Source organism: Anopheles ziemanni, chromosome 3 (assembly GCF_943734765.1).
Source record: "Anopheles ziemanni chromosome 3, idAnoZiCoDA_A2_x.2, whole genome shotgun sequence".
In the NCBI taxonomy this organism is placed as follows: domain Eukaryota; kingdom Metazoa; phylum Arthropoda; class Insecta; order Diptera; family Culicidae; genus Anopheles; species Anopheles ziemanni.
Window position 1 is genome coordinate 68,878,273 of NC_080706.1, and position 25,013 is coordinate 68,903,285.

General features: G+C 41.6%; 3 protein-coding genes across 3 annotated transcripts in view; 1 reads left to right on the forward strand and 2 right to left on the reverse strand.

Moving 5' to 3' along the window:
- Nucleotides 1-5,892: 5,892 nt before the first annotated feature.
- Nucleotides 5,893-8,416, reverse strand: LOC131287192 (uncharacterized). Its single transcript, XM_058316220.1, has 3 exons — nt 8,276-8,416; nt 6,994-8,173; nt 5,893-6,911 (listed from the first exon to the last, which is right to left on the reverse strand). Exons 2-3 carry the CDS (start codon nt 8,121-8,123, stop codon nt 6,611-6,613), a joined length of 1,431 nt encoding a protein of 476 aa, XP_058172203.1. The 5' UTR covers nt 8,124-8,173; nt 8,276-8,416; the 3' UTR covers nt 5,893-6,610.
- Nucleotides 8,417-8,775: 359 nt separating this feature from the next.
- On the forward strand, nt 8,776-9,776 carry LOC131287520 (succinate dehydrogenase cytochrome b560 subunit, mitochondrial). Its single transcript, XM_058316580.1, has 2 exons — nt 8,776-8,917; nt 9,059-9,776. Exons 1-2 carry the CDS (start codon nt 8,895-8,897, stop codon nt 9,561-9,563), a joined length of 528 nt encoding a protein of 175 aa, XP_058172563.1. The 5' UTR covers nt 8,776-8,894; the 3' UTR covers nt 9,564-9,776.
- A 4,479-nt stretch (nt 9,777-14,255) lies between these two features.
- Nucleotides 14,256-25,013, reverse strand: part of LOC131285358 (protein enabled) — a 29,414-nt gene continuing 18,656 nt past the window's right edge. Inside the window, exons 4-10 of the mRNA XM_058314212.1 lie at nt 18,790-18,949; nt 17,790-18,200; nt 17,592-17,723; nt 16,378-16,684; nt 15,271-15,356; nt 14,973-15,194; nt 14,256-14,903 (exon numbers count right to left, since the gene is read on the reverse strand). Coding sequence (XP_058170195.1) covers nt 14,754-14,903; nt 14,973-15,194; nt 15,271-15,356; nt 16,378-16,684; nt 17,592-17,723; nt 17,790-18,200; nt 18,790-18,949 — 1,468 coding nt within the window. The 3' untranslated portion in view covers nt 14,256-14,753. The remainder of the gene's footprint in view (nt 14,904-14,972; nt 15,195-15,270; nt 15,357-16,377; nt 16,685-17,591; nt 17,724-17,789; nt 18,201-18,789; nt 18,950-25,013) is intronic.

Genomic DNA, 25,013 nt, shown 5'->3' on the forward strand with positions numbered 1-25,013 from the left:
AAGTGCAGCAAACAAACACGTCGTGTACAAATTAGGTGAATACCCTCCGGAAAATTGGAAACTCCAATAAACAACACTTCCCGCCGCGGAACTTTTCTCCCACCCGGTTTACCCCTCATCGGTCCAGGCAAGAAAGCTGTCAACGAAAGGCGAAACGGGCAACGCAAACGAGTCACACACATAATCGAACGCCAACAATCCCATTCAATTCCCCATCGTCGTCCTTGCGGGCGGTTTTGGGCGAGCAGCGTAAGTAAACGTTGCCATTGCTGCCGTAGTAAACAATCGCAAGGGCTATAAGCAATGGTTTTAAAATGTACACGAAAGGCCACAGAGTTGATAGTGTACGAGGGAGGAAAATAAAGGAAACGAGAAAATCATGGTTGTGTTACTGTCGTCAATTTACTTACTCTGTTCATCAGCACCGCCTGGTTGACTTAAACATCATCATTCCCGGTTCTTCCGTTGCGACTCGGGTGAAAATAGTGATCATTTTCGACACCACAAAGAACAGGGCATTCATTTCTTTTCTACATTAAATTTATAATTGGTCAGCACTGCCTAACACGAATCGAAAGGTTTGCATGCACTTTCTAAATGTACACCCATTTCATAACTATTTCGCTTGCGGAAAAACTTGTTGGGAATTTTGGGTTTTGTTGTTTAAATTTTGTATTTCATCAGCGGCACGAAACTAATATTCATTATTCAAATCTTTCCACTGGTTACGGCTACAAGTAAAGAAGGCACATTGATGGCAACAATTTCATTTGATTGATTGGTCATTTCTTTTAAGCTTCTACATTATACCGCATAATGATAGATTTCTTCCGATTGTGGATTACTATTTTTCTTACACTTTATTTTACACCAAGAGCCACACCGAACCTTGTTTTTTTTTTGCTTAAATTGCCAACATTTTCCGTGCCCACATACACTGCGCGAATTAGCACACCGGGATCAAACCACCCTGAGCAAAGCCCGGAAATGAACACATCATTTTTCACTGAACGTGCACATATTTTACATTTCGCTCCGTTTGCTTCTGGTGGCTGCACCCATTTAATTTATATTCTTTTCCTTTTTGCCATCGAAAAACCATAAATTTGCCCATCTATTAGTGCCGTTTCATCGCTCACGCCCGGCATGATGGATCTGGGAAGATCAATGATCGGAAGTGCCGCTCCATTAGGGCTAATTGAAAAGTCTGCTGGTAGAAAGTGAAACTAAAAATCCATTACCCTAATGCCGTACCATCGTAACCTAAATCACTCGTCAGGTGATTATGGTTTGAGCCTGGCAGTTAGTTTAAAGTTCTTGTGCTAAGTGAAAATTTAAAAAATCATTCATCCTTCAGTCGGTAGAATATTGCACCATTTCAATTGAAGCACTGTTTTGATTAAAGCCACGTGCACTTGAGTTATGTAAGGTTTTGCATTAAAAGTGATCCTTCAGATTGTTGATAATGCAGTAGAAAACACAATTTAATAAAAATCTGTTACTCAAACTGTTATATCATCTAGAAGATGATTTACACAGAGGAATTTTACACGTAATTCACTATAATGTAAGTTAAAACTTCCACTCACCGCCGCATAATATTTTTGGAAGAAAATTTGGTTAAAAAATTCACTTTTTTTTTAAATAAGAATATGATTAAGATTTCTTCTACTTTTGACAATACCATGTCACTTTCAATTTACAACATCTTAGTCTATTGCACTAAAATGCCCAAAACTGTCTTCGCATACGAAACGAGGTGGTAATCACTTTGCACTCAATTTACAACTAACTCTAAAGTTCTAAGGGTGTAATCCGGCCCGGGTTGCCATCCACTACCAGGCAGGTCCGTGCGCCAGGAACCCGCTCTGAGGGAATACGAAAACGGTACTGAAAACACGCGAGCAAACGAACGGAACACTACTAACGATTTTCACCACTTCGTGCGTTTCACATAGAACGCTCCCAGCGCGCACACACACACACAGGGCCAGCTCTAGTTGCTAATACCGATGGTGTACATACGCGCCTCCAGGAGGTGTTTATGTTGGTTGCCGCCGGTTTGACACGCTGGACGCTGGGGCCAAAAGGAAGAAAAAAAAGGACCTAACACCGAAGGCAAAGTAGCACACGCGCCATTTAATGTGGCACCAGCCGGCTTGGAGCTGTCAGAAACTCCACGAGCGTAACGCTTTGGTCCGGTGAGGTCCTTAGCAGGAGAACAGAATAACGTTTTTCAGTGTAACGCTTCAAGAACCGGTTCGTTTCCTGAAGCAAAGCCATAAGTATACAGATAAATTTAGTGCACGGTTTGATAACTGTACAAATATTTTTGGACAAATATAATAGGAGAATGTCAACTGCTTTTTAAATTAAAAAAGATTCATCATAGGAAAGCAATACAGAGAACATACAAACAACATTTGACCCTAAGAACAGTGTAACACCAAAGCTATCTGCCGGTTATTGGCTTTTTCTTTTACTCATGTCTAGCGACAGCACTTTTCCCTGTTTTTACAAATTTTTGTTTGAAATAATTTTTTGTTTCATAAATTACTTTCATCGGATTAAACGACCAACCTCATATTTGGTAGGATGAAAATAGTTTTGATTGGTTATTCATCTATCAAATTTTTCAAAGCTATAACACTTATGGCTTCCACAAGTAGATAGTAAAATATTTTATTTTATTCTGTAGCAGGTTTGTTTCAAATCATTTTATTTTTATAAAATTATTCCATGTTAAATTGTCTATTTCTACAATCTTATAATAAAGTACTAGTATGATTTACTTTCAATAGCTATCGGTTATTTCAAATCTCTACAAACATATTTTTGGACAGTCAGTTACTCGTTCAACATTTCCCATTTCATTACCTATCGCAAAGACCGGACCACCCTTGGCACCCATTACAATCCTCTTTCTTACCCTTCTTCGAACCTCAATGGAGCTAGAAGCAGGGAGAAGCGAGGGAAAAAAAGAATCATATTTTATTCAATCCTCATCCAACACCTTCGCCGATTCTCACGCTCCTCAGTTCCAGGTTCAATTTTGCAGGGGCCAAGAAGTTTGCGTAAATTTGGGTCATCCACCGGTACGAAATGCCGGTTAGGTTAACCGGTGCTCGCCGCAGTTACTAACCATTAAATGGACGTTAGCAAAAGGGCGCGTGAAGTTGACACGCTGGTTCTACTACAGTCGGGTGCAGTCGTTACGGCACAGCTTTTAATTTCATAAACAAATATAACGTGTTTCTAGTAAAGGACATATTTGTAAAAATATTACGTTAAACCCTTACATTTGAATTTCTTGTCTTTTTTATGAAAGTAAATTGCTGATTAGTACTTTAACCTATCACCATAGTCATGCAGTTCACTGTACAACCGACATGGCAAATAGCAGCACTGCCCCTATACAACTTGACCCAGTCAGAGGATCGCTTATGATGTGACTAAAGGGACCCCATTTACCCTCCCAATATGCCGGAAATTTTCCGGCGACTCACAAACCCACTCACACACCCACACAATGGTTTTCTAAAGGCATGAAACACGCGTCATGTACCCGTGACCGGGCGTCTCCATCGGAGAAACAATTTTTTCCCTTCCCCAAGCCACTTGAAAGCAAAAGTGTGACGCCATATTTTATTACTTGTTACCCTTTTAGTCGTATATGGGTAAATTAATAGTAGGAGAAAGTGACCAAAAGAAAACATCATCCCTCGTTCCTCAACTGGTAATGGGAAGTGGAAGAAGCGATGTAAGTTTTGGGCTATTTGCGTTTATTTGGTATACACTCTGCTTCCTCCGCCAGCTCTCACCCGAGATAGTGGAACGAATTTTACGCCAGGATTGAGAACGGCGGTGAAAGTGGAGCAGTTGAATGTGATTAATTTTTCGGTTTCTCCTCCACGTACGATACGATCGTTTTTGTGCAAAGTTTACGATAGTGTTGCTCGCCCTGTAGGAGTGAGGCGAATAAATTATGTTTTATCCGTTTGCTCTGTACTGGCGAGAAAATTAAACTTTTACACGACTCTCCCTCCATGCCAGCGATAGGTTCTTCTTCTTACATATTCACGTTCGGTTCGAAAGAAACATGGATGATTATGATTTTTTGCTTTGTAACATACAAACACGTACTTGTAATTCATCGATATGTTGGTGGATCTGCTCATCATCAGGATCAAGTAGAAGTTCTAACTAAAAATGCATACATTTAGAAGCATTTAAATAGTAACCTTCAGTTCATTAAAAAACTGTAAAAAATGCAAGAAAATATCCAATGTAAACAATACACAAAAACGGACACAACACAAGGAAAAATGAAGAAAGATGACAATGAGAATAGAAAAAAAATGAACAGCGAATGAGACGTCTGCTGTGTTATGGATTTCATATCACATTATGTTGAACTTTGATATATCCCCACTGTTGCACTTTCCACCAAATTAATTTAATTACAACCTACTAATAACCAGATTCGACCATTTAAGAAAACCTTTTTACATAAATGGATATCTAAATCCAAGCTCAATCATCAATTTTATTCAATTTTTCTTTCAAATCTTCAACTTTACTTCCACAAGATTTGGTTCCGGATTTTGTTTGCGCTTTTACGATATACCGGTTCACGGATTAGACATAAGTCATATGTGCCGCTTCACAAAATCCATATTAATTAGGTATTGTACAATCGTCTAAGTACAGGGAGCCAAAAATTTAAAGTTCCTATTATTAACACTATTGTTTTTTTACGACAATGGCTAAAAAACTCTAAAAACCCTATTCACGTCAAGCAATAATGTTTTTCCTACGCTTCGACAAGATCTTGGCTCGTGTTTTGCCTACTGCTTTTTGGTTGCTGAATAGCATTTTATATCAAACAGATATGTCGTATTTTTACAGATTCTTCAAAGAAACATTGTTTTAGAGATATTTTAAATCTGATAAATAAGCAAAAAAAATCTCTTAGTAGTAAAACTTGTTTGAGAATGTCGTTAATTTCAGCTTGTTATACCTAGCCTTTCAGCTGTATGGATCCTACAGAAGGTTATGAAAGACGTGTTGTTGTCTATAGAAGTATTCATTTTCGCCTTAATTCGCTAAGCTTCGGTAACATACAATTCGCCACAAATTGGCAAAATTGGCGTTGGTATTATATTTATCATTAAACAAAATTTAATCTGCTTTTATGGCTGTTTTCTAACCTAACGAGGGGACTTTATAGAATGTGCTTTGATTAAGTATGCAAACCAATAGCAATACACGACTAAATTTTGACCCATTCTGTTTTGATCCAAATGAAATAAATCTTATAAATCATTTACAGACTTCACAGTGTTAGTGTATTGCAATTTCTTTGATCCGAGAAGACCGTTCATCCCAGGACTCTCATGATTCCACTAGGGAATGTCGTGCCATTTAAAATTAAAAAATCATCCCAGACATGTTGGAAGTCCATTCACCAGTCACATTAAGTAAATCTCGTACGAAACCGTTTGTTCGGCTTTACTACTAATTTTTATGTTTGCAATTTAAATCTGGTCAACTACATTTATTTTGAAAATTGTTATTTAACCCCTTCACAGTCTTGCCAAGTTGAGTAGAACTGAAGAAAAAAATATATATTCCTAAAATTTTTAGGAAAAAATGATCAGTTTTAATATGTGTTATTTGTGATTCTGATTAGCAATAATTTGCCGATAATAAGCAAAAATTTGGTTCAATTGCATCGATTAGAGTCAAATATGTGAATAAAAGTTTACAAACACATAAGAACGTGTTTTTAAAGCAGGTGCACGCGAAATAAACTACTTGCAACGAAAGTAGAAACAAAATGTTTGACGAAAAACTGCCGGATCCAGACTCAGTACAAATTCCATCCGCTTTCCCGAGTCAGGCTCAGGGCAAAACTGTGAAGGAGTTAATAAAATATATACTGTTGAATCACTAAAATAACAGTGTGTTGATTTTAGTAATTCCTACAATACTCCTGTTGCATCCTTGTATATCTATTTTTTCACAAGAAAAGACCGTATCAATTTTATATGTACCTAAAAAGCCCTCGGATAATGTAAATTAAAAGAGTAGCAACGATATACTCACCCAAGCGCAAGGATGTACTTACTTGCGAGTTTTCTAGAATGAACTTTTAAATATCCACGACAATTCGATTTTACTCCCATTTTCGTGTTGACTTTCGTCTTTGCGCTCGGAGGCTTCTTCAATATCCCTTAACGCTATTTATGGTATTTACACAACTTGCTGTTGGTTGTGCTCCTTTGAGATTTGAGTTAAATTGTTTCCTACGGCTAAATATGACTGCGGCGAGATAACGCGTAACTCACGGTTTACGCTCCGTCAACTTATTCTTCCATTGGCACATAGTTTTGGTATAGCTTTCCCGTCCATTGCGTCCCGAAAGGATGATCCACGTATGGTATTGAACCTACGTTGTTGTTCGCGTGGCTTTCGGTAAATTGGAGGAACTTTATAAATGAGTGAATTGGATATCGCGATGACTATTCGAGTAACTACTTCATCATGCACGCACTGTTGTTCAATCATCCGGTAGCCACTGGCCAAGCCATTCCATTCGTTCCAGTGGTCAGTGATGCATATCACGATTCACCAAGGGAAGCCTAGCACCGCCACTTACGTTTGCACTTACGACCGATGGTTCTACGAGGGTCATACCGCTGGGTCCAGCCCGCTGGTTGCCGCCCATATTTACGTTCAACGCTACCATTTGCCCACTATTCACAATGCTGTTGTTACTATTTCCTATGCTGGTTACTGTTGGACCTGTTCCATAGCCTGCTATAGCGTTCGCTCCTGTCAGTGTTCCACCGATCGCTCCTCCGCCGCCTATGATCGTACAGTTCATGTTGCTACTGTGACCGTTGGGCCTGCAGGGTTGCATAAAGAAACAAGAAAATAAAGTAGGTTAATTTCAATTGCAGGCACATGATCGTAGTCTAGATCACTTACATCAGCTGTACGTGGGACACATTTTTCAAATGGGCATTTACCGCCAAGGCGACCGAATCGTTTACCGAAAGCTGCAGATTCTCCTCAATCTTTTTCATCTTCTTATTGAGGTAAACCTTCAGCACCTCGTAGTGATACTTGCAGCTACCGTGACGCTTCCGTTTCGAAGCAACCGATGCCCGTTCCAGCTCCTCCACTGCTCGCTGCAAAGCCGATTGATCCTCCAGCGAAGAGCTCACCTGCCCACGGATCGACTGGAACTCGTCCCGCGTGACGAACGGGATCTCGAGCGATTCCATGAATTGCTGCATTTCGTCGTAATCCTTGCCCATTTGCACAGTTCCTTTGACAAGCCGGTTCATCAGTTTGTTATGGTGGATGTAGTTTTCCGACGATCGGGTGATAATCGCCGAACATTTGCTGCACTTCATCGCAAACGTTGAGTAGCACCCACTGATGTACTCCTGGTACGGTTTCAGCAATCCCCCGGGACAGTGCTTCGAGTGCATGAACTGTGAATAGGCAGCCCACTGCAGGAAGTGATCGATTTCGATTATACGGTAACCCTTAAACTTTGGTATCTCGTCTGGATCCATGCCGTTCTGCATGAGTGTCTGCTGCATCGGATTCGCTATAGGACCGATAAAGGCAGCAGCTGCTCCACCTCCTCCTCCCCCACCTCCCACACCACCCGCCGCTGAATTACCACCTCCTCCTGCGTGGACACTGTAGTTACTTATTCCGGAAGTTGATTGAGGAGAAGATACGACCGTTGACTGAGGAACATTCGATGAAGCTCCATCGATCGGGACGCTTCGTTTGGTAATCCTGGGAGTTTTGCTGCGATTAACAGAGGCAGTCTTAACGTTTGTGCTTGTGGGTACTGAGGTTACACCACTTGGCGATGCGCTGGAAAAGCTCGTATTCGTCCCAGATATGTTACTTATCGCTGTTGCGCTGGTTTGTGCTACTATAGAAGGATTGTAGCCAGAAGTCGCTGGTGGCAGTACATTACCAGCGCTGGCCTGGTTTGCTCCCGCGACATGCTGATTTTCCTCTGCCGTACGCTCTTGATGCTGTAGCTGAGCTTGAAGCGACAACTCATGCACAGATTTCCGACGGGTCATCATTTTGTTAGTTTGTTTGAAAATATACTGTTGACCGAGCTAATTTCGACGAGCTACAAAAGTTTTTTGAAACGACACGAAGGAAAAACAACACAATTAGTGTTGTAATGAAGATTGTAACGTTCTTCGTTTACATCATGCATCCATTTACTTACCGCATAAACGATGAACACTGGGTTCCGAGACAAATTCTTTTCAAATATCACTCAATTGCATCACAATCACACCATCTTCTGCTAAAAAGGTTTACAGGAAAAGGCGATTTTCAGTACGATGCGGCAAGCAATTCTATTTTCCTCGAGCACCAACTCAGAAATTGCAAACAAAAACAAAGCCGACCGCCCTCACGAAAATTGTGTAGAGTAAAAGAGATGGAGCACATAATATTTTGATGCACCGAGTTTGATAAATGCGTAACATTTTCACCGGGCCAGAACCGAAATTTACTTTCACAATTTTCCGCAGTAATTATTTGTGAGCAAGCTTAATTTAATTGTTTCTCATTTTACTAAATTAAATGATCTGAATAATTAGTAAAATATAAGTTTGAATCAAGTGCTGTGTTGTTTGAAAAAATAAATGTCAAACTAATAATAACTGACATTTGTTTTTTTCACACTTTGCACCTTTTGACAGATATTAGTCGAGAGGAAAGTGAACTTTGTTGCTGTTGAGGATTGTTTTACAATCGCCGCAATCTTGTTTCCCGATATCCTGTTCGGGCTAATATATCGCTCGAATCATTTCTGAACGAAAGTTTTCTTCGACACAATCATGGCTGCTTCGCTCTTGCTAAGGTATAAATTAGAGAATAAGGGAACCATATGATCTCTCCAGGTGGTTACCTCCACTACCTTGAGAATCCACTGGTTTTCCTTGCAAATTGCATTACATAATGTTAATTAGAGTGCTTAACGTGTCACAATTTTGTGTTTTAGAAACGCCTGCCGAAATCGTTCGCTGCTCCAGGGTCTCGGAACGAATGGGTCGCTTCCATTGGCGGCCGCTCGTACCATTGTGCTGAAACCAGTAAAATCCGACGAGCGCCCTGGCGAATCGCACGACGACCGAAATGCTCGCCTGCAGCGCCCGCAGTCTCCCCATCTGACAATCTACAGCTTCCAACTGACCAGTGCCCTATCGATCACGCACCGTTTCACCGGCCTCGCCCTGACCGGATACATTACTGCGCTCGGTCTCGGTGCGCTCGCCATGCCGCATGACGCCACGCACTATCTGACCATGCTCGAAGGCCTCAGCGCACCGACCCTGATTGCCCTGAAGTTCACGATGGCCTATCCCTTCGCGTACCACACGGTTAACGGTGTGCGCCACCTGTTCTGGGACATGGGCAAGTTCCTGACGATCAAGGAAGTGTACACTACCGGCTACACGATGCTGGCCGTTTCCGGTGTACTCGCAGGCGTGTTGACGGCACTATAAGCGGACCACTGGTTTGCGTTGCCACATCTGTAAGCCAAAGCTTACCAAATCGGGTACGAAGGAAGATGCAATCCTTGCGAACAGTTGCTAAGGCACAAATTTGTGGCGCGCCTACGTGCTCGTGCTAAGAGAGTATTTTCGAAAATCTGCTTATTTATTAAAACCTGGCATAGTCGAGGGGATAAAAATGTCGAAATAAACCAAATTCAATACAACCAAGTTAGGTTTGCTTTGTTTCACCAACAAATGTTTGCAAAGAAAATGTATCGTTTGAAAATTTCTGAGAATCAACCTTTTATCGGAGTACAAATTTTCAATCAAACAAATACTTATTTTAATTTTAAAAGAGGACAGATGAACAGTTTGCCTATTCTGTTCCCTTTAAAGGACTAAAACTACGATCCACTCCACCTCTTGAATAAAAAAACGCAATCTTCTCGTACGTTTATTTCATTTTTTTATTAATCGCAATACGTTTTGTTTTTCTTGTTTGTTAATTTTATAAAATTTGTAGGTTATCTATAATAATGTGTGTTGTGTTTTAGTGTTTTCATGGTTTTCTTGCTTTTTACTCCTTTCCTAGATGTTGCTCAACTTTACGCCATCTCATACCACACGATCCGTTCGTATTTCTGACTAAACATTTCTTCACTCTTCATTCATTGCTCTCTATCGATTAATCTCTATTCGCACTACCTCCGTGTTCATCACTTTAACGCTACAATTTTCGTTTTAATCACTCGAATCTTTTTCGGTCCTTTAGCATTGTGTTTTTTTTTGTTTGTTTGTTATTTCTTTATTTAATGGTTTCATCTTCTACACCACCCTTCGAAATTCAAATTTAATTCCGCTTGGATTGCTTACTAATCTTTTTATTTCTGGCTTCACAATCATCGGTTCAATCTTTTCCGTAATATTACGTTTACTTTTTTGCGCATTTTTTCACCAACCCTTCCACCAATGGCGAGTAATAAAAGAAGCCTAATAGTTAAAGTTCGTTCCTAAATTTTAAAAGTAAATAATATTTATAATAATACAAAATTATAGTTAAAATAAAATCACAAATCATATAATAGCATGATGGATCCAAAGATAGGTTTATATGCGTATTCATAATGGGTTTGCGTATGTATCATATAGAAAGGGCGTTTCTCTGTCACTTTCCGTGCCTTTATTCAACTGTTGCCAACACTAACGTTTGCATAAGCGACCCTTTTCTTTTCCCTCGTTTATCAACTCAAGTATATTCGAACCGAACAGATTGACCACGTGACCACATGCGATTGCCTATTGCATTAGCCGGTGTGTCATGCTGGTGGAAGTGAATTTTCATCACCTTTGGCGGAATAGTTATCCAAAATGGTTTGGATGTAGGTCCGTACAAATGATGAACCAGATTTCGGAAGCTATTACGATCCATGGATTCCTTTCTAACAAGTAATATATGTAGGAAACATTAAATAAATCCTTCATCGTCCATTCGGTCTGCCGTTTTGCATACCATGGAGTTTTGTTCATCTATCCTTTCTGTGCTAGCGTCCTGATGCGTCCATCAACCCATTTTATAATATTCACCGTTAATACTGCTTAAAGTCGACAACTGTTTGCCATTCATTGCGATCCGTTAACAATTCTGATAATTAAGGGACATTGTATGGGAAAATCTACGTAAAACTGATAAAATGGAAGGACATAGAAACTGGCACGGTGACGCGTATGTAAGTATATATCCAAACAACAAACCAAGCCCATTGAAACGTTTCCAAAACCCCACAACACCGTTGCAGTCAGCCGGCCAAAGCAAGATTTCGAATCTTAAGTTGACGCTGCCCAATCTGTTCCTTTCAACTGCATCTACTTTTACCGTCTCAGTTCAGCACATTAGAACCTTATTAACTGAGTTTGTTAGAATTCCTTTCATGGATTTCACTCTTCATTTCATCCGATCTGATTTATATGGTTTACGCGTTGTACAATTCATTTCGTTATGGTTTCATTAAATGTTGTCAGTAATCCTTCCTTTTCTACAACGTACGTTCTTCGCCGTGCCTCAAATGATGTTTCCACCCCTTCAAGCATGTTTTACATCTCCTTTCCATCCACTTTTTTCCCATTCTGTTCAGGTGTATCGGTTTTTCCATATTATGTGAAACGGGTGTCATACTTTGTTTTACTATTATTGTTTTCTTTACTTACGTTTGCTAACGCTTTCTTATGTGGTGTGGAATTTTTTGAAACTGCTTGTGCAATTATTTTTGTTTTTTGGTTGGAACGAAAATCTGTTTAGTAGGGTAATTGTTCACTTTAGTGTTGTTGTATTGTTTGCTTTTCATGTTACTAGGTTGCTGGCAGTTGCAATCAAACACATGTTTGGTGTTATTTTGCTCCTTGTTTTTCTAAACGGTTTGCGAAAACTGATTGATTCCCTTCGTACTACGTTCTTCCCAGATCTGCATTGGTTTCTATTGGGTTAAGTGTTACGTGAGTGAACTTCAACTTTGCTTGTAGCGTTTCTCTTTTACAATTGCTTTGCCTGTTGACTGTCTTTCTTTCAGTTCCGCACCATTAATTCTGTCCATTTTTAATATTACGGTATGCGTATAGCTTGTTTTTCTACATACGCATCTAGTTTTCTTTTAATTAATTAAAGAGAGCCTTCCCATTGGTCGCTCGCCTCTACATGCACACACACGCACACGCGCGCACTGTTGGAAAGCCTAAGGATACTTCTAGCATCAATGGTTTTGCTAGTGCTCCGAGTTAATACGTTGCTCCCTCGCACAAAAAGTCAGTTCAGTTCTGAGGGATCAAGACAAGATCTTCTTCTTCTGCTCTTCTTGGCGTAACGACCGAAGATCTGCATCTTGTTTAACACCTGATTGTGTGTTTGAGTGTGTGTGTGTGTGTGTTTTAGTCCAACAAACAAACGAACGAAGTCGGCCAAATGTATCGCTTCCATTGACTACCATCGATGACTATGACGAAAGTTTCGTTTCTTTTCTGCCTTCCTATTATGCATGGTTATTTTATAATTACTGTTTCTATTGCGCATTTTGTGTTTGCCATATTTACAAAAACATTCGTTCATTTTCATTTTTATGTTCCTCTAGGAAACCATAAACTTCCTAGCGAATGAACCACCCACCTTTGCTTGGTTTTGCTAGTGTGCCGTTTCGTTTTCAAATAATCCCCGACCAAAAGTAAAGTCAACCCTTCGTTCGCTCAAGGTGTGAGAAGGTACAACTTCGCCCTTCCACTATTCTAGGTCTTTTCGTACGATTAAGGGACGATCGCAAAAATTTATCTACATTTTGATTTAATACGCTTTTCGATCGCGCTTGTTTTGCAGCTATCTTAACTGCTTCTTACTGCAGCTTATGTTTACTACTCGGTTTTGCTTGCTTATTCTAGTATATTTTATTTTACTATTTGCGCGATTGACAAAAAAAAAAACAAAGCTAATAGCCTTTGAGATGTTGTTGTTCTTTTTTTATTATTTAATGCTTACTTTCGCTTATACGTATTAGTTAGTTTAATTTAATTTATTTTCCCGATGGTTTCATGTTTCAGCTTGGTAAATTTTGCCCTCTTTTTCCTGCAGTTGTTGCTTCCCTACCAAAACAGCAATAATAATCAGACAGAGAGAGAGAGTATGGCTGACGACACTTAGAGACATATGGATAGACATTCGTTACAAGATTACTCCCAACCACTCCCGTCCGCGCTCACTTTCTCATGGAACCAAAAAGTATCTATCTACTACCCTTACATGGCAGGTGTTCGCCCCATGTTCGTACGGATTTTACCTCTTTTCCCTTCGCAGATGAAAAGTTGAGATAAACGGCTGTATCGTTCACTTTTATAGTATTTCATGCCTAGACACTTTTCAATTTTATGCCTTATCTGATATCCAATGCGATGGGTACATTTTAAATCGAATATCAAATTCCATCCCCCGAGCAATGGAACCGTTTTGGCGGCAGCGAACGATACCGTTGACGGTAGGTAAGCGTCCTGCTCGTCGCGCAGTTCGGTCAAAATCGAATGTATATTAGGCTTTTTTTAATTTTTTCCGACCTGTTCAATTCTTCCGCATACCGATTTGCGATTGATATATTAAACATCGTTGGAGTCTTGTGGTTCAGTATATGCTAGCAGTCAGCAAGTATGTGTGTGTATGTGTGTGGTGTATTATTTCGATTAAGTTCCTTGTCAATTCTTGGTGGGTGAACTTTATACATGTTCGTGCTGAAAAACTTCATTCAATAACAAAACAAAACGAACACGAACAAATTCAGTGCATGGCGTTCAACAATTCGTTTTCAAATCAGCACAATAAAAATAAACCACCATTGGTTAACCCACATTGGGTTTCACTACCGCCTATAGTGTAACATTTTCAAATCCACGAGATGCGAAAATGCCGTGAAACTGTCCTTTGCTTACAGGCTCCAACGGTCAATCGTTTCAATCTGCAGCCGCGTGTAACCGAACTTACTCCTCCGCTGTTTTGGCCATCGACAGGCGTTGCTTTACAAAATTATCCACGCAATAGTCGCACCTGACACGCTTCACCACAAACTTGCTGCTAAACATGAAATAATAAATAGTAATAGTTTTCTGGTGCACCATTTTCGAAATGCATTTTTAAAACTAGCATGAACCAACGCATCGAAAGTACAATCGTTTGGGAAGTATATAAATTTACTCTCACTTTTTGAAAAAAAATGCTATAAAACTGTACCGTTTCCCTCGTGATAACGGTAGTAGAACTCAATCAACTTTATCGATACGCCTTCGATGTGGACGTAAATACTAAAATCAACGTTTAAAACTCGTTTACAGTGGCCCTTATATGATCCACATCGCCTTCCCGCCGTTTGATGTGGTCTACCATCAACATTGTCACCTCGTCGTTGCTCCTCTTTTCTCGGTTGGATGATACCATTTTCGATGCAAATACCCTAAGCGGATGTGTGATGAATTTGTATGTGTGTGTGTACCTCTGTCCCTTCCTACGTTTTCTCGCTATGCTGACACCACCTGTTTTCCTTTCATGATATTACAGTAGTAACGCGTAGTAATAATAGTAATAGTAGGATGTTTTAGTAATTAGTTGTTGTTGTTGTAGAAGCCGTTTCCGCCCCCTTTCCTCACCGGCGTTGGCGCGCACCTCTTCGGTACCCGCGTTTACCTTCGGTTGAACTCGGATTTGATAGCTTCTATGATTTCCTGCTTTGCCTTGGCGATTTCGTTGCGCATTTCGCGCAATATTTCCTCCTTCAGATTATCGAACTCGACCGCGGTCGGAAGGGAAAAACTATCACCACCATTGATCTGCTAAAAAATGGTAAAAAAAACAAGTATACAGAGGAGGCCCATTGAGGACAAATCCAGCATATAACCAACCTTCAGTATCGTTTCCTCGCTGGCACTACCGAACCGTTTCCGCGACGGTTTCGGTGATTCGGAACCGCTCAGGCTTGCACCACTCTGGCCACCGGCGCTGCTGTTATTACCACCGCCGGCGGAACTGTTGCTACCCAACTTGTGCGGCAGTGTGCTCGACTTTTCCCAGGCCCGTTGACGAGCGCCCGATCCGGACGAGCCACCGTCATCGTTGGAGTCCGGCTGCAAGCAGTAACAGAAAACCGACGAATGGATTAACGTAACTTTCATATTGCATTTCACATCGCCCTCCACTTACCTCCTTCTTTTCGGCCTGTGCTCGTCTTCGGGCAAGTGTCTTTGCCATTTCATCCATCATCGATGCCATGCCGGATGACGATCGTCCTAGTTCGGTACCACCGCGATAAAATAAAATACAAGAATTAGTTAAAACTGTTCTTTTAACAAAGTGAATAAAAAACCCCCCAAGACTCCCCCCGACTGGCAGATTTTAGTCCAAACACCGAAACTTAATCCATTGCCGCGAATTCCAGCTAATACAGGATTTGTAACAAAGAAGCACACTAATCGACCATGGGTAAACCTTACAACCTTCTTCTTCAATGAGCATGCAATATTGTACTTGAATCAATTGAAACCATTATCCACGGACAAGGATTCCATCTAAACCCAGTAAGCTTTTGACCTTTCGTCGAATGTCATAGCAAAAAAATCCACCACCGAAAAGAACCACCGTCATTATTATTAGGTACAAGCAACCCCCAAAACAAATGGCATTATGTAAAGGGCGAAAAATCCGCCAGACGAATCCTATTATGGCTAACGTTACGTTTTGGTTGAGTTTTTTTTTATTGTTTGGTAGGACATGTTCAAGTCCACGATGAAACCGAATTCTGGCACGTGGGACAACTCCAAACCACGAATTGATTTCTCGTGGGGACATTTCTACGGCAGACGACGACTCGCCTATTTGTTATCGCTGACAAAGTCGCAAACATTTGCCGATCGTCAAGCATTAGTCAAGAGTGTTGTAATGAAAGTTTATCTTAAAACACAACTATTAGTTGACAATCAACAGTATATTCAACGGTTTGTGAAAGTTTTTTTTTTGTTAGTAGTAGTTATATTTATAACATTAACTTATAATCAAAAATAACGAGTTTCAATGAATGTTTGATGCATTTTTCTGACACTTTTAGTTTGCGCGTTTTTCGCATGGTGAGAAAGTAATGGCGTAAATTAGGCAAGACTTGCGAGCATGAAAACCAGGAGGGTTTGATTGGCGGAAGCAATGGTAGAACTTAGCGACATAGAGAAAGAGAGAGAAAGAGAGAAAGAAACAGCAGGATGGCATATGAGAGTCCAGATTAGTAACGAGTGTGTTAGTATGTGAGTAAGCGCTAACCTATGGTTCCATAATTACCACTACCTCCACTGGATGTACTGCTGCCGCTGTTCTCCGTCACGGTGGAGGACACGGCGTTGCTGCCGGCACCGGCCGACGCCAGGGAAGAGGTCGACGACGCCCCGACACCGCCACCTGGCGACGCTTTCGGTGGCTGGCTGCGTTTCAGTTTGGCACTGGCCAGCTGTAGGGCCAACGAGTTGATTTCGGCCGGCCTCGCGGAGAGCATGTTCGCACCGGGCGGGGGAGGTGGAGGTGGAGGGGCGGCCGCGTTGCTAAGACTTGGCGGCATGGGGGGTGCCGGTGGCTGTGGTGAAGAAGAAATTGAAGATTAAACTTAAGTTTGTAAAACCAAAATGTAAAAGGAAAAGAATTCTAGCAGCAAATGATTTAAGGTGATACAGTATACTCCGATTAACCGCGGTCGGCTTATCCACCCTACGGATTATCTACAATCGTTCTAGATTTATGTATAACTTTTTTTTGTACTGTCATATCGGCTATTGAATTACGTGTACGTATTTTCAAGTGTATAAAACCACCTTCTTCCTCAATGAACATTGGTTTGAAAAGCAGGGAAGGTATTATATACGGGAAATAGTTTTACATTTGTACAAATTTCAGTATTGCCTGAATTGTATCAGTTGAAATTAGTCTTTTCGTTCGGGGAATACATTTTTAGATAGTGATACAACAATGTCAAACACGTTGAATGAAAAGCTCGAGGTAATTGAAGTATATTTTGAATATTGGAAATTTTGTTGAAAAAAGTTACGTTTCAACCTTGCTAATACCAATTTTTGAACACAAAAAGCTAGATTTCAACGATTGGACAAGCCTAAATTTAGATCGCAACTGTTTTTGGGAATATTAAGTTTGATGCATGTATACTAAAAGCCACATGCAACACTATCTGAGCTTAAACGTCCAATTACGATAAATTGGGCTAACCCTTAACCTTATTTGAAAGATATCGAAAGCGAACAACTTTTCTGATATCTTATTCTTAAAGACTTTTATCCCTTTTGTACGTGGATATTCAGTCGTCCGGTCCGATTTTCTAACCGGCGCCAGTCTAATTTTTGATGTGATGTATCCCATGCAGCAACTGGACAGAGTGTATTACCGCAAATGATCGAGAGTCTACTGTACTTGAGGAAGTCCGTTAAGGTCGTTATGCCGACCAAGCTTTAGCCACGGGTATTCTTCATTACCTGTGGAATATTTGACGGTGCCGACATGGGGAACATCGGTGGCATCATTGGCGGTGGCGGAGGTGCGGCTACGTTGCTCTGTTGCATCTGTGGCGGAGGCTGCTGCTGAAGTGGCATTGGCATCTGGGGAACCTAAAAACCAAGCGTAAGTGAGCACACACGTTCAAGCAACAGCCGTGGTCTTGGCATCCATCTTACCGGCGGTACACCATACTGAGGCTGCCCGACACCGTACGGACCGCCGCCGACGATACCGACACCATTCGGGGGACCGTAACCATTCGGTGGCATCATCATCGGTGGTGGCGGTGGTTGTGACTGTATCTGCTGCTGCTGTTGCTGTTGTTGCGAAACGAGCTGCTGCTGGCCGGCGTAGATGGGATTCGGCGAGTTGTTGTTACTGGTCGGGCCCGGCGAGCACGTGGCCGTCGCGTAAATCGAACCGTTCGAAAGGTTCGGCGGTAGCGGTATCGGCTGTTGCTGCTGTTGCTGTTGTTGTTGCTGCTGCTGTTGCTGTTGTTGTGGTGGTGGCTGCGGCGGCAACACCGACTGGTTCAGCATTTGATGGTTTTGATTCGATGCTACGTAGATCGGCTGCGGATATTGTTGCTGGCGTAAGTATATTCAACAGGAAGAGCGGAAACGGATGTTAATTACATTCATAATACATAAAAGAGGAAATTGTCGTTCTTAAACATCTTCAGGCACAACGAAGGCAAATGCCTGAGAGAAAGAGACAAAAGAAGAGGGAGAGAAACTCAACGAGAGTATGAAAAACCCTCTAATGACGTAGAAACATTCGAACCCATCGTACACGTAGTGCGTCACGTGTTCTCCTCCGACGTGTCCTCTTCCTGGTACCGTTTTTCACTTCTTCACCACTCCGAGGAAGGACGATTTAAATACACCCTCACATTTTCTTCTTTTCGATACTATTTTCGACAACCCTTTTCTGACGGAAAATCGAATTTTCCACTATGGCGATATGTTTCAAGGTCATCCGTTTCCCCGTGTTTTCCGCTCCACCCCGTAGTGGTGGCCGAAATAAACAAAGCACGAGGAGGCCCACACACAATTTGACTGACAGTTCGCTTCGGTCGGGAGCCTTATTCCGTTTTCCGGAGGGGGAGGAAAACAATTTGTCCACAATCGAAGCGGGCGCGGGCGTTTGGCACTCTCGGAACACCTTGTATCTTACCGAATTGTTGCCATAGGTAATACTGTTGGTGCTGCTGTTACTCTGCTGTGATGCATAGATCGGTTTCTGTTGCGGCGGTGGCTGCTGCTGTTGCTGCTGTTGCGACTGCTGTTGCGAGACCTGCTGCTGCGTCGGTAGCACTGGCGGAACCGGTGGTGCACTAAAAGTAAAACAAATTGCAAAACGGGTTGATTGTGGTTATTAGTTACAACAGCACACGATGGGGAGGGAGATGATTGCTATATACTTGAATTCGCGCGTCTATTCGGGCGGGCGGGCAGGCGTATGCAAAGGCGGGTATGTTTGATATTCTGTTGTTTTCGGTTCTTTTTTCCGCTATCGTTTTTGCAACCCTCCCCCGAAACGCTAAACGCCAGAACTGTCACAAGGAGCTGGTTCAGCTGCGGATGCTGCGATGGTTCCGAATGCTACTATCCTCTGCTGAACCGAGTGTGTCAACGGTAATTCGCAGAACCAACCCTATGTACACGGGTTGGGATTATTGTTATTATTTTGCCATGCTCCGAAAAATGACATCCTCTCACGGCTTCTCTCCAGTTCTCTCGGTACTACTTTTTTCACCACCAACATCCCTCCAGCCAGGGTCCGAAATCGGGGAGCGGCACTCCGGAAAACACTGGGGCGCGTGTCAAACTTTGACACCCATTGTTGTCACAGGCCGATGGGAAACTGATGCTGTGCGGAAAAGATAGCCCCCCCGAGCAAGGCCCCGTTTCAATTTCATACGGTTTTAATACTCGTTGGAACTCGTTGTCACCCTTCAGATGGTCGATATTTAGATCTCCCCCTGGAGGATGGGGTACGCTAAAACGAGAGAACATTTGCATCCTCATCCCGTCCAACGTTTTTTTGTGTTTGAAATGAACCACACCTGCGGCAAAACAGCAACGCCACTGGACACAACAGAGCATAGGGGCACAGCATCTCATCCGGATCTCCTTTGGTCCCATTTACAGGAGGACTTCCTGACGATTCCTTCCGTTTCGGTTCCCGCCGGAGAGGAAAACTAACCAGAAAATAGAAAATATCCGCTCCTTGCTAGAAAAGAGCATGACTACACAGAGAGTGTTGTCGTCGAGCGAAAACAGAGAAAACCCGTTCCCCTCTCGCCGGAAAACTCGAAGGAACCACCGCACGCCGTTGGGCGACGACGCCCGACAAACGACAGTGTATGTGGCAGCCGAGGTATAGGCGCCAGAGTTTGAAGCACTCACTGGTGTGGTGGAGAGGCACATATTTGCAAACATGAGGCTCGTTGACCGAATTCTTTTCGGCATTCCGCGACGCCCACTGCGCAGCCACCACACCAGCAGCAGTAGGTAGCATACCCGATGGCAGCGGTGGAAAACCACCGTGTGACAACGGGCGACGAGGGATCTGCTGTTATCCTCTTTTACTGAATAGGATTACACGGTTTGCTTCTTCGGTGCAATCTTCACCTTCTTTTCTCTGTACATCTTCTCCTCGATGCAGGTGGAAATGGGGCAAATGAACTTTAATGTATTCGAGAGTCGAATGTGATGTACCGCATTCGGATTTTATCGTTGTAGCAAACAGTCTATGTGTTTTTTTCCAGGTTATTACATTTTCGCGTCTATGACAACATCCAAGTGTTTGCACACGTTTTGTTTAAAACTTGTTTCCCGTTACAATGCTTCTTTTCAAAGTGCATTAGTGTAGATAGTAAATTGACGAATGCACTTGAAAATTTCTTAAGTTATAAAAAGGAAATCATTCTTTATCATCTTGATGCTTGAGATTAACTAAATCTACTGAAGCTTTATTACTATTATTACTAACAAAAGCTAATTGTACACTTTGACAACTCTGTCTTTAACTCCTATAGGAATCTTTGCTTTACAAAGTTAATTTTAATAATTAAATAAAATATGATTTATAGTGATGATTAAATAAAAAATAACAAAAAGTGTTTCAGAATAAAACTCAAATCAATCATGGAATAAATATTTAATCCACATGTTGACAGAAATGAGAGAAAAGCAGAATGAACTAAAAAATTTCTGAACTAAACACTTTTCTGAGGTAGTTTTTAATTAGCTTTGTTTTAGAATATGGATAAAAAGAATATGGTAACCCTTAAATAGCACAACACATACGGCCATACGCTTTGTGAAGTGAAACCCTTTGTGGGTATAAAAAGCTTGTTTCTATTTTATTACGGATCAGATGTTGAGTACAACAAAATATAACTTCATAAAAAACCATCAAAACCTGATAAGATTTTTTCCCTCATTGGTAATTCAGTCCTTCCAATCTCTAATTTAAAGTTGTAGGGTATAGGACAGTTGACACCTGTCGTACAGTCAGTTCTTCGTCGCCGGATGTTTATTTTCTCTCTTCCCTTCTTCTAGGCGCAATTTTTTAAAGATGCAATTCCATCGTTAATAGAGTGATAAAACAGTTAAAACAGTCGTTTCACGATTCCAGCGTTTCCCTTACATATGAGGGACAGGAAAATCAACCACGGGCACCGCCAACCGGCACGTGTTAGACCGAGCCACATTTAAACAATAGCGATAATGAGGTTATGTAAACACCAGGGGTGTTTTTGGGCAACCGACGGGGTTGGGTTGGGTTAAGAATAAACAAAGAACAAACAATAACTGCACAATCGCGCCGAAGAGACCGGAGGAGGTGGTTAAACAACAATCATTGCTTTTTGACCGCCAATATATATAAAGCGTAAACCACGCGACCGGCCGAATCGGTGGTCCACACCCCAAAGGAAGGGGGTGTGGGTGGTGGTGGTGGCTGGCTGTATGTCGCAAATGTATGGCATTCACGACCAATTTTGTCCACCATATGCGGTCGAAACGGTCATCGGAAAACCCGGTGCGGGCGCGTTCTACCACCGACGAAACAAACAAACATCCGCACTAAAGCGACTCTCCCCCTGTGTCGTTCTACCTGGCCTTTAATGAGAGGTTTTCCATCCCTCATTAACCCGAGTCGCGTCGGTGCCGATGTTACTAGAACCCCGGACGAGATATCGAAACTTGTTCCGGTGTCGCCAAATAAAGTAGTGACGTTAAATTTACAACCGCCGAAAAACCTGATCGAGCGAAACCGGGCACGAAGTGGCCGCCGGAAGTGAACGTTTATGGATGAGAACACAGGGTGGGAGGACGACCTTACACCCTTCTCCTTTTGCAACACACCATCGTTACGACATCGTGTTGTCGCTGTCGTTTCAACATTAATAACAAGTGGCAACACTGGAAGTACGACGCAAACGAAAAATGCCTGGCAGCACCGGACGTTAATTAGATGACAATCGATTCATCGTTTCCGGTGGATATTGGTGTTTCTGACACACCAGTCAACCCCACAGGAACGGAGAGACGGGGGAAATGCAAAGTCTGGCCGGGCGATGACGAACGACAGGAAGTTTCGTTCGGTTTGAAAACGAAAGGATTCGAAAGGACAAGCCATACATTTCGGTATCGAAAGCACGATTTTCGGAAAGCTTCGGGGATATCTTCCGACGTAATCAGCTACGTTGCAGGAACCACGATGGCTAGGAAAAAAGTGCTTAGTTACGAAGAACGCTAATGTTGAACTATGTTTGTCCATCGCGAGGAGGAAGGGGTGTATGGGTCTGTCTTATTGCTACTACTACGCCGCAAACATTCGATAGAGTTTCGTTCCCCGGATTGATTTTTGGTTGTGGAATGTTCGAAAATCAATGCTGATTTGTTATCGTAGAGTTAACTGCTTTTTATTTCGATTTGGTGATGGCTCAGCTAGGGGCTTGTGAACGCTTCACATAATGGTCTACAAAAGGGACACGTTCAGGAAAGCTCTTCTTTCATTTGTTTTTGTTTTTGTACACTTCTTCCCGTCCCGTGGGAACCTGGGATATGGTGGTTAGGTGCGGGAAAGCGTTGATGAAAATCCTTTAGTAATGAAACAGGAGAGAGGGTAAGTTTCAGCTTACATTTCCACCAGCCTTTGTCTTAAATGGGACGACTGACGATGCGATGGAACAACGTAGAACCATCGTTCAGAAAATTGTCTCCGCTGAGTAATCGGTTTTTTTCTCTGTATATTTTTGGTCGGATCTTCTTTCGCCTTAAGAGGTTTTAAAATGAATAGTTAAAGCTCACAATACAGCTTTAAATAAGTCATGTACTGGCATAACTGAGCATGTACCGGGGAACTAGCGACTATGTTGTTCAGGTTTTGGTGTTCAGGTGCTGAGTGTTTAACTCAAAAGAAAATGTTGAAAAAATTGTAAAGACCTAAAAACCCACAAAAACGATAAAATCGGCCAAAAATATAGATTTAAAGATAAGATGGTAGTTTTCAAATCGAAAACCATCGGAAATTAAATTATGATACCCAACAACTCAGCAACGCTCAGAAGTTGCGCGGGTTTTCTCAATCAGACAAACGGTAAAGCTGAAGGTTTAATTTCCGCCAAGCGAATTTTGTTCGATTGTTTCGAATGATTTTCAAGTTCTTCCAGCTTCAACGAATTCGATCGGGCTTCGGTCTACCGTGGCGACTTAGCTGAGTTGAGTTGGTTTTATTCTCAAAAATGACGACGCGATATCCGCTCCAAGCAAAATCGATTCGTGAATCAACGAACGATTCATAGGCGGAAGTCGAACCACGGATGATGAAGCAGCTAGAAACGAATAGACAAATATGATTTTGACGATGAAATTTAAGACGCAAATCCTATTCACGGCAAGGATGTCAGAAAATAGCAGCTTAATTTATTTGCAATGTAAATGAACATTTTATATGAAATAATAATGAGCATCAAACAAATGGTTTATAATTTTAATGTTTTGGTCGGTTAAAAGAGTCAGAAAACTAGTTATATGTTACTTCATGCTACTTTTGAAGAAGCTAGTGAAGAATACAATAGTTAAAACTATGTCAGCTTTTACTTTTATGCATTCATTCTAATTTATCCGATGGCAGTTTCTTTTTGTATCTGGTTAGTTTTTCGTAAACAGGAATAGTCCATACTAATTAAAGTTGCATTAACACTAGAATCCAAATAGGAGTCATTGTGACCCCAACGAAATGTTCGATTTGAATATCTCGAAAACGGATGCATATTTTTACAAAAATCATCTAAAACAAAAATTTTAGCAACATCTAAAGAAACTTTTTAGAAGATCTATCCCTAGAATGCTTTTTAGGGGTCATTTTGACCTCCAGTTTTGAAACGCTATAACTGCACTATTTTTGAAGATTTTTCAAATCCGCAAACAGTTACTTTTTAGTATATTTGTTGATTATCTATTGGAGTTTTTGGTTTTTCGATGCATTTCTCTATCATGCCACTAGCACAGTGTAAAGAAAAAAAGATCGATAAAAATCGAATGTTAATCCATTTCAACTTTTATTTGACAAACACATGACGCTTCAAATTGAATTTGAAGATGTGGTGACAAACAAATGACCCCTAAGAAGCATTCGGGCAAGATTCCAAAGCAATGTATTCTAGTGTTAACATCACCGTGTGTAACTTGCGCTGACAGTGAATCGTCTCATCTGTGGCTCGCATTTCCGGGAACGAAAGTGTTTAGTGCAAAAGTTAAATTTAAAACTCAATGTACTACACCTCCTACCCGGAACACGTACTACACGTGAGCCAGCGAGTTCGAGAGAAACCGCTTTTGGTTCTGCAACCTTCCTTTATTTCCCTTTCTATGGCTAAGCAAATCTTCCACACCAGTGTTGTGCTGCCTCATTGCCACACAGATTTGTGGCCGCGGAAGCCGGTTGCACGGTTGTTTCCCCGCGAAATGTTTACACTTCCATGAATCATGCGGAACGAGCGGCGAGCGAGCGAGCGCGCATTTTTCCACCCGAATCGGGGAAAAAAACAACACTTTTCGTTGGAACACCTCCAAAACGCGTTTCCTTTGGAGATTTTTTTTTCTTTCTCATTTAGCGTTTTAAAGAGAAAGCATTTCTCCAAACCCATAATCACCGGGAGAGCGTGTAAGAAGGAGCGTTAGTAAATCAATACCCACTACGAGACATCAAACACACACGCACACCCACATCCACATGCTGGAATATGCCCTTTTTGGTGTGTACTTCGCCATATCATCCCCCGCCCCGGGAAAAGGGCATAAGAAACCAAAATGCAACTCTTAGTGGCGTAAGAGTGTGTTATTTTCGAGAGTCAAAAACCATACGACGGCACACAGGAAAAG